This window comes from Littorina saxatilis, linkage group LG4 (assembly GCF_037325665.1).
Source record: "Littorina saxatilis isolate snail1 linkage group LG4, US_GU_Lsax_2.0, whole genome shotgun sequence".
NCBI classification, from domain to species: Eukaryota; Metazoa; Mollusca; class Gastropoda; order Littorinimorpha; family Littorinidae; genus Littorina; species Littorina saxatilis.
This window is the reverse complement of record NC_090248.1, coordinates 37469905-37479904: the sequence shown is the minus strand read 5'-3', so window position 1 is coordinate 37479904 and position 10000 is coordinate 37469905. Positions and strand designations below refer to the sequence as shown.

The 10000-nt window shown below is 42.1% G+C and overlaps 1 protein-coding gene and 1 long non-coding RNA gene across 2 annotated transcripts in view; both read right to left on the bottom strand.

The window, feature by feature from the left end:
• Positions 1–10000, bottom strand: part of LOC138964660 (uncharacterized) — a 464957-nt gene that overhangs the window by 23194 nt on the left and 431763 nt on the right. The window lies entirely within an intron of this gene.
• Positions 1–10000, bottom strand: part of LOC138964653 (uncharacterized) — a 31034-nt gene that overhangs the window by 2643 nt on the left and 18391 nt on the right. Inside the window, exons 2-3 of the mRNA XM_070336662.1 lie at positions 3733–3956; positions 1–3300 (exon numbers count right to left, since the gene is read on the bottom strand). The exon at positions 1–3300 is cut by the window's left edge and continues 2643 nt beyond it. Coding sequence (XP_070192763.1) covers positions 2567–3300; positions 3733–3956 — 958 coding nt within the window. The 3' untranslated portion in view covers positions 1–2566. The remainder of the gene's footprint in view (positions 3301–3732; positions 3957–10000) is intronic.

Genomic DNA, 10000 nt, shown 5'->3' with positions numbered 1-10000 from the left:
AAGCAACTTATCTTAGCAACGCGCAGACACTGGTGAACATTTTAACCATTTTAGCTATGAGTAACAGTCTGCTATCTCAGTGAGCAAACATCAATTGGCCTTATCTTAAGCGGACGTAGGGGAAAGCGAGAATTTTCTCAGCTCTTTTTACTTAGTGTCTGCACACAATTAACATCTCACACCCATGTTCAAGAGACATTCGTTTTCTCAATAACAGAAGTTTCTACACGCGTGTGAGAAACGCCCCAAGATGGAATGTAGCTAGCTATACCAACACGAAAGCGGGGTCAAGATTATCGCATCAAAATGTCACCATGAAACAGATGTACATCGTCAACGAATAATAATTATAAGGAACGCAAAAGACGGGAGGGGACACCTACCAAACCATCGTCACAATGTCAACTGCAGCTAGGACACACAACATCAAGGACACAACAAAAATGAAGAAAACGAATACTACAAATAAATAGTTAACAGTGAAAAAAAAAGAAAGAAAAAAGTAATGCTCAATGAACGAAAACAAATATCACTGCAGCTAGGGCTTCTCTTCGAGGCAAAAAACGAAACAACAACAACCATAAAAACAAAACTTATCCCACAAATAAATAAAGAAATACAACAGCAGAAAAACAATCAAAGAATAAATATAAATACTTTCTTTATTTCTTTATTTGGTGTTTAACGTCGTTTTCAACCACGAAGGTTATATCGCGACGGGGAAAGGGGGGGAGATGGGATAGAGCCACTTGTCAATTGTTTCTTGTTCACAAAAGCACTAATCAAAACTTTTCTCCAGGGGTTTGCAACGTAGTACAATGTTTTACCTTACTGGGAGAATGCAAGTTTCCAGTACAAAGGACTTAACATTTCTTACATACTGTTTGACTAAAATCTTTACAAACATTGACTATATTCTATACAAGAAACACTTAAGAAGGGTAAAAGGAGAAACAGAATCCGTTAGTCGCCTCTTACGACATGCTGGGGAGCATCGGGTAAATTCTTCCCCCTAACCCGCGGGGGGTAAATTATATAAATACAATGCAATGCCCACTAAACACCCGTGAACAACAACATCAATCCTAAAAACAAAACTTATCCTACAAATGAATAGAGAAATACAAGAGCAGAAAAACAATCAAAGAATAAATATAAATACATTGCAATGTCCACTAAACACCCGTGTACTCCCAGAATAAATACTAATAATTGAACAAGCCCGTTAAATTATGTACTGGCACATTTTTAACAATTAGACGAGGTATTAATTCTAATGCATCATTTTGTGTCATACTGACAGTGTTACACGCTTTGCACTGTAGGCTTAAATATAACCATTTCAGGCATTATTTTCGGAAAGCTTTTGACGTTGTTGCCCGCATTCGATTCGATAATATATTGAAACCTAAAACGACGGATATAAATATCAGACAATTCTTTGTGAAATTTACTGAAATAGTAGGCTAATTTTGTCATAGCTTCACATGAAGATGGACTAAATGAATTCTTTCTTTCTTTATTTGGTGTTTAACGTCGTTTTCAACCACGAAGGTTATATCGCGACGGGGAAAGGGGGGAGATGGGATAGAGCCACTTGTCAATTGTTTCTTGTTCACAAAAGCACTAATCAAAAATTTGCTCCAGGGGCTTGCAACGTAGTACAATATATTACCTTACTGGGAGAATGCAAGTTTCCAGTACAAAGGACATAACATTTCTTACATACTGCTTGACTAAAATCTTTACAAAAAAATAAATGAATTTTAACGAACATGTTGCAGCATTGTTACTAAAGAACAAGTCATTCTCAGGGATGAAGATAAAAATACACCCATTGCACCAAGAAAATAATGTTAAAAAAAAAGAAAAAATCAAACAGAACTGACTATATAACTAGATAACCTTGGAAATATATAATTTAAGTTTCACATCACTGGGAAATCACTGCGATGAAGTTGTTGAGATATACGAAATATCACATTGTCGATGGCTGTGTGATATGAACTCATGTTACAATGGTGACGATGATAGCATGTCAAGTTTATCAATACTTGACCATGAAAATGAAGATCACAAAATTGACGAAAAAGAACACAAACCAAACTCCGCTGAAAGACAAAGCAGTTTTTTTGGGTTGTACAAAAATCTCATGACTTGACACAGAACTCTTTGGTAAGTACCTGTAAAAGTTTTAGATGGCTCCACAATGATTTTCACGTGGATGTATAATTACATTTTGGGTTGACTTCGTTTACACATCCGCACGAATCGCTTGAGCTAACTCCCTATCACATTCAATTCGTGGCCAATTTCCTATAGCTACTTCAGGTTTTTTTTAATATAAAACTTGTGTATTTGTTTATTCAATTAATGTTGTAGCCTTCCATTGCGACCAATGTAGTTGTCAATAGACGGCGTTAGGGAAAAAAGACAAATCCCTCATCCCAGTTTTCTTGTGCTGGCAACACTAAATTTAGCTCTGAGGCCTTCTACTATAACGAGGCCGTGTCTCCCGGAGACGGATGTTCGGCTTTAAGATTAAAGCTCAGTTAGTAACTGTTGTCTAGGCGGGAATATTGAGTCTGGAGATGAGGTTCTTCTGAGCACTGCTTCGATCCGAGGTGAGCGAGAGATCGTTGGAGCCGGGATCACTGTAGGTGAAGGGTAAACTACTGGCCGTGAAAGAGGGGTTGCCACTGGCAGGGAACGCAACACGCTCACTGTAGCGGGTGGGATAAGGGTAAGGTCGTTTTTCAGCACCGTTGGGGGAGGAAAACTCAGCACCGGCCGCAAAAGACGAACCGCCGCCGCCGGCTTTGGGATAAACCATGTCTCTGCTTGGCTTAAACCCACAGTCAACGCCGGTCTTGGAATAATCTAAATCTCCGCCTGCCGTAAAACCATAGTCACCACCGGTCGAAAAGTCCAAGTCTCTTGTGTTGGCAAGACCGAAGTCCATGCCTGACGAAAGTCGGGAGGGAGGGAAAGTGGAGGTAGCCAACGACGGGTGGCTGGACGGGAAGAGGGTGTCAGTATAGCTGAGATCGTGGTGGTCTCTGCTTCGTAACCGGTCGACAAAGTCCACGACGTTCATGATACCCTGACCGCCACAGTCCTCGTACGAACTCTCCCTGGAAAGGCTCTGGTTCGACGTACAGTCGCACGAGTCGCGTCGACCGTCACACGGCCTTGACCCCACGTGGCCCGCTGACCCCATGACCCCGTGACCTGACGTTCTGCTGTAATGATGTGGTGGGGGCCGTACTGAAGAGTTAGGGATGGATTCTGATTCTATTTCTGTGGAACAAAAAAAGAAAGGTTGTTTTATACATTTTTTCTAAACTGCTTGCAAATTGTCTTGCATTGTAACTGAATCTAGCAGAGGAAGGATATTAACACACACACACACACACACACACAAACACACACGTGCACACTCGCGCACACAAACACGCGCAGAAATGATACCACCAGCCTAAGAATATCCGGATTAACTAACATCAGAGCAGAAGACAACATTTTAAGACGAATGATTATTTATCTTAACTCTTCAATCTTAAACAGTGATTTATTATACAAAGTTGACATAAACGTAAAGCATGCAAAAAAATCACCATGACTTGCAAAACACGAAAAAGCCATAAAATAGCTCAACAAAATCCACGAAGACTTCAAGACACCAACACCTGGCCGGAAATTCCACAAAAACATCTATAAATCGCACCTCACCTATTTTTTCGCTTCCTTCTAAGTAGGGTAGAATCGTGACGTGTCCTTCTCTCACTGCGTCATCGTAGGGTGTGCGGAAATGCGTGTTAGTGACGTCAACATCCGCTCCGGCGGCCAAGAGAACTTGCACGGCCTCCAGATGGCCTCTGTAGGCCGCTAGGTGGCAGGCTGTGTCGCCTTTCGACGTCTGCGCGTTCACGTCTGCTCCGTGCTGTAATACTAACCTGATGAAAAAAGAACAATCAATTTCCGTGAAAAAAATGTCATGTGGAATGGTTTTAAACGAAAACGTGAATTAAATTCAAAGTTTTACATGGTCAGAAAACGATAGAGGATAGATGATATGTTGCGCCATTGGTGTAAATAGGGAATACAAGATAGAAAGAGGGTCTTCCTCCTAGTAATGGAGTTCACATTTCGACCGCCAACAAAAACCGTGAAATTACTCATTCATTTTCCTAGATAGAGGACTCGTTGAAGGTAAACAAATCATGCTTGAACGCTGCCATGTCACTAATGCGTATCCGGCAGGGTGCCTTGCGCGTTACACGGTTTACGGAAAGCACCCAGTAATCTACCAGTAGTTTATGAGAGAGAGAGAGAGAGAGAGAGAGAGAGAGAGAGAGAGAGAGAGAGAGAGAGAGAGACAGACAGACAGAGAGAGAGAGAGAGAGAGAGAGAGAGCCACAGAGACACAGAGAGAGAGAGAGAGAGAGAGAGAGAGAGAGAGAGAGAGAGAGGGTTGGGTGGGGGGTGGAGAGAGACGTTCTCGGAATCGGGAAAAAATGATATTTATTAATTCTGTTAATTATCCTCCCTTTTGTGGCCCAATCGCAACGAACTTACCAGGAAGTATACAGAGAAAAACACACACACGAGTGCTAATGACCGAGATGCATACGGCGTGGGGTATAATTTGATATCAACACCATTCAGCAACATCAAACACCGTGACGTCAATAAAACTGGCACGTAACTTGACCCGGAAAACAACCAGCCAATCAAATCCATTTGACCCGTCGACTGCAGATATTTCATTCATGGATCTTCATGTCGCTTTGAGCCAATGGGAGACGTCGAAAGAAAGGAATGTTTGTACAGTGGGGCTAATCGCTTACGTACGGTAGATAGAGCAACTAGACACTACGAACTGCAAACACAAGAGTGACGCAGGTTCGCTCTCATTTTGACTGAAGCGTTTGCGGTTTACAACAAAGGTCTTGTGACAGGGACACGCCAAGGGCGCATTCCTCGTACACCCAATCGCACACCGATGACGAATGATTTATTTATCTCAACGAGGAGAAACTCAGGTCGTTGGGTTTGTTTAGCTTTAAATAGTAAGCTGTCGTTGTATCAGACCTCTCCCCCGAAAGTGTCGTATGGCTGCCTGAATGGCGGGGGAAAAACCTGTCATACACGTAGAATCCCACTCGTGCAAAAACATGAGTGAACATGGGAGTTTCATCCAATGCACGAATAAGGAGAAGAAGGAGAAGACGAAGAAGAGTATCAGACCTCTCTCTTAATTCTTCTTCATTCATTATTTATTTTCCCCTGTATTTTGTCCTTCCCTAATTTCTTTTTCATAGGTTCGGTTTTCGTTTGTACAAGTCAGAGAGTAAACGGTAAACCTTTATTTTACGTGTGTTTCTTGTTATTTATTTCGACTGTCCGGCCGATTTTGTCTTCCCTTTTTTTCCCCAAAAAGAATATGACGCAGTTTTTCTTTCCACAAGTCAGATAGGGGAATGTACACGGAACATGGCGTGAGAGATCACTGATTTTTGAAAATCATGATTTACTACATACGGACACAATCATGAGTTATTTTTTCGTTGGTTACATTTAAAGCCATATGTGCTCGATGACTATACACGCTAATTGCTTTACCAACAGCTGGAGACAGACTAAATTAAGTTCCCTGCAAAATATTGTGGTCTAGGACCCCTTAAATGTTGAGATATTTGAATTTTCATTTTGATCTGGATCGTCCTATTTATAGATTTGGCAACACATGTAACGTTGATGCAAGGGAGAGAACACCGCGGCTTTGTTGACATCCTCACTTTTTCAGAGGCTAGAACAAGCTGTAATGCATGTATTATGGTCCGCGCATGGTGACGTATCGTCATTATATGGTCTTTAATATGGTGCGTTTGACATCGATTGTGGGCAAACTACACTTTGTAAACACGGGAGTGCGTTAGTATGCCTTTAAGCGTATTTCCTTGCAAATCGACAGCACAAGACAGGGGTCTATTTCAAATTCAGTGTAAGTGGGTTTTTTTTTCTCTCTCTCAAATAGGTCGATCCATCATGCAAAATAAAAATGCGCCGTGGTTGTAAAACTCTGTACGGTGTAAAATGTGAAGCATCAGTACGTTTTGAAACTGAACACATCCCTCCATCAATCAACCTGTTTATACAGTCGCTTAATGACAGGCAGACCAAAAGACGGAGGTAAGCGAGGGTAGGAGGGTGTGTGTGTGTAGGGGGGGGGGGGGGGCAGGAAGAGGAGAGGGAAAAGTAATGTGACTGCGCACACACACACACACACACAGTTACATTGGATTTAAAAGATATAAAAACAGGGGGGGAGGGGGGGATTGACGTTTCTCAGTTCCGCTTGCAGATGATCGATTCACCAGACGACTGATAAACTGTGAGAGTTCTGACAGGCTATAACAGAGCAAGATAGATACTGAGCGAGTTTTAGCGTCAACTAAGGTGACTCGAGTCGAACCGGAGGTCGCAAAAACTCGGTCCGGTACGACTGGAGTGACGTCACCGGTTAACCAACTTTCAACCTTGCTTCCTGCGTAGGGTCTCTCCAGTTCCAAGATGGCTGCCAAGGCGAGGTGAGAAACTTCTGCAAATATTTTTTGACAAAGTTACGGATTGTGAGAAGACATTTGTTGTAAATCACTTCGCCTTTCAAAAATTAAGAATACTGGGTTGGATACTGTCTTGGTTTTAATGCATTTTATTTTAGCAGTGATGTTTATTTTGGGAAGAAATGAGGTCAACAGGAGTTTGGGTGCGATTTCGGCTCAAATGTACTTTAGCGCCCTGAACTTTTACCCGGCTGTTTTGCGCTCGATTTTCACGCTCACTTCTCAGTTCATTGACGTTCGAATCGATAGTTCGATGTTTTGGCATTACATTCACATCAACAATAAAACAGTACTGCTTGTTCATCATCGTCGTCCATCAACTCTCCACAACAGTAAATCCGTAACGCGCTTGTCGCCATCTTGTTGCAAGGGACGCGACTGGACACAACCCAACAGCGTTTCGGCCGCGAAGGAAAAAACCAGACATGCGCAGTGACCCTACCGTAGCTCAACCCTGTTCCTCGCGAAAACTCGCTCCATGTGTGAATAGTGAATACAGTTATGTCAAACGTACATCCAACAACCCCCCCCCCCCCACACACACACACACACACACACCAGAGGTACAGAGAGAGAGAGAGAGAGAGAGAGAGAGAGAGAGAGAGAGAGAGAGAGAGAGAGAGAGAGACACACACACACACACACACTCTCTCTCTCTCTCTCTCTCTCTCTCTCTCTCTCTCTCTCTCTCTCTCTTTCTCTCACACACTCTTGCATCATAATCGGATTGCGGATACGGATGTATGTTACATCGAGGTGCCCTAAAGCGTACGTAAGCGGCTTCTGTCAGATATTGAACGGCGATGAACAGAATCTTCTTGGAATTGGCTTTTGCTAGTTTAAACACACACACACACACACTGACACACATACACATACACGCACACACACAGACAGACAGACACACACACACACACACACATGCACGTACGTTACGCAAGCAAGCGCGCACACGCACGCACACACACACACACACACACGCGCGCGTGCGCGCGTGCAGCACAGAGAGAATTACTTGGGGATACGGAACCCGTACAGGATCATTGTGAATTCCGGATGGAGTTTTGTCCTGTAATTATTGTGCTATGATACTTGCCAAGAAATACATCAATAGTTTGTTTATTCTTGAAAAGCGACTATTTCGAGGAGAAAAGCACACACCAACACACAGAGTCAGTCAGACAGACCGACCGTGCAGACAGACAGACACTGAGACAGACAGACACATACAGACAGACTGCTCCTCCCTCTCCTCCTCCCAACCACCACCCCCCACCACCCCCCCCCCCCCCCCCCCCCCCCGCAGCCCCAATTCTTTGTTTCAGTTCATTCGTCCTCACTGACCTCCACATGTTTACTTCTGAGAAGCGCGATAAACCGGTAACGAACTTTGTCGGTAAACACTCTTCACAGCGCTATTTATCAGGTTGCTTCTTCATCCGCGTTGCCTTTATCACCGTCACTCCCACGTATAAATTAAATACGTTTAGTTCCGACTTCACTCGCAGAGAGGATGGGAATGCACGCGTTATTAGTGAATCCACAACGGTTCAACAGAGTTTGGCTAAATCCGTGATCACTGAAAGAATGCCCTCTTTCTGTCGTAAATCAGTTCATAAAACTTTCGTGTCCGCTCCAAGATCACATAATTCGCACACACGGATTGCGCTCCAACGAAGAATGAGGATGGCACTTTTTCTTTTTCTTATAAAGATAAAGTGTTTACGGTATCCCGACCGACCCTATTTTTTCGCGCGACCCTAGACTTTTTTTGTTGGCATTTGGAGAAGAAGAAAAACAAGTCGCGTAAGGCGAAAATACAATATTTAGTCAAGTAGCTGAGGCTCACAGAATGAAACTGAACGCAACGCAACGCAGCAAGACCGTATACTCGTAGCATCGTCACTCCACCGCCCGTGGCAAAGGCAGTGCCCGTGGCCAAGAAGAGCGGGATATTCGTTGCGCTGAGAAGCATAGCACGCTTTTCTGTACCTCTCTTCGTTTTAACTTTTTGAGCGTGTTTTTAATCCAAACATATCATATCTATATGTTTTTGGAATCAGGAACCGACAAGGAATAAGATGAAAGTGTTTTTAAAACGATTTCGAAAAAAAAAATTTGATAATAATTTTTATATATTTAATTTTCAGAACTTGTTTTTAATCCGAATATAACATATTTATATGTTTTTGGAATCAGCAAATGATGGAGAATAAGATAAACGTAAATTTGGATCGTTTTATAAATTTTTAATTTTTTTTACAATTTTCCGATTTTTAATGACCAAAGTCATTAATTAATTTTTAAGCCACCAAGCTGAAATGCAATACCGAACCCCGGGCTTCGTCGAAGATTACTTGACCAAAATTTCAACCAATTTGGTTGAAAAATGAGGGCGTGACAGTGCCGCCTCAACTTTCACGAAAAGCCGGATATGACGTCATCAAAGACATTTATCAAAAAAATGAAAAAAACGTTCGGGGATTTCATACCCAGGAACTCTCATGTCAAATTTCATAAAGATCGGTCCAGTAGTTTAGTCTGAATCGCTCTACACACACACACACACACACGCACAGACAGACAGACAGACAGACAGACAGACACACATACACCATACCCTCGTTTCGATTCCCCCTCGATGTTAAAATATTTAGTCAAAACTTGACTAAATATAAAAATTAAATAAATAAAATTTAAATAAAATAAAAAATAACAAGAAGAGCAAACGCTCGATCGAGTCACTTTCGCAGTTCTGAATATTATATGAGGCATCAGATGGACAGGAAGAAATTGCTATTCACAACACAATACAGATGTAAATAATTTGATGTAAAGAATAATCCTATAAAGTTTGAATCAAATCCGATGAATAGTTTCAGAGATATGATATTTCAATTTTTTTCCTTCAAGACATACCTGTGACCTTGAAAAAGGTCAAAGGTCACCAAAGCAGACGTCAAAGTGTAGAGGTCACTGGGAGTCACGTTCACATAAAATTTGAGCCCGGTCACTTTTATAGTTTCCGAGAAAAGCCCAACGTTAAGTTGTGTGTTGCCGAACAGAAAAGGCTAGTTATCTCCCTTGTTTTTCTGATAACGTTCGTAAAAGGCTACAGATGTAAATACTTTGATGTAAAGAATAATCCTACAAAGTTTCAATCACATCCGATGAACTTTGTCAAAGATATAAAATGTGTAATTTTTCCTTTGACGCTGACCTGTGACCTTGAAAAAGGTCAAAGGTCAACGAAACCATCGTTAAAGTGTAGAGGTCATTGGAGGTCACGACTAAACAAAATATGAGCCGGATCGCTTTGATAGTTTCCGAGAAAAGTCAAACGTTAAGGTGGTGTCTACGGACGGCCGGCC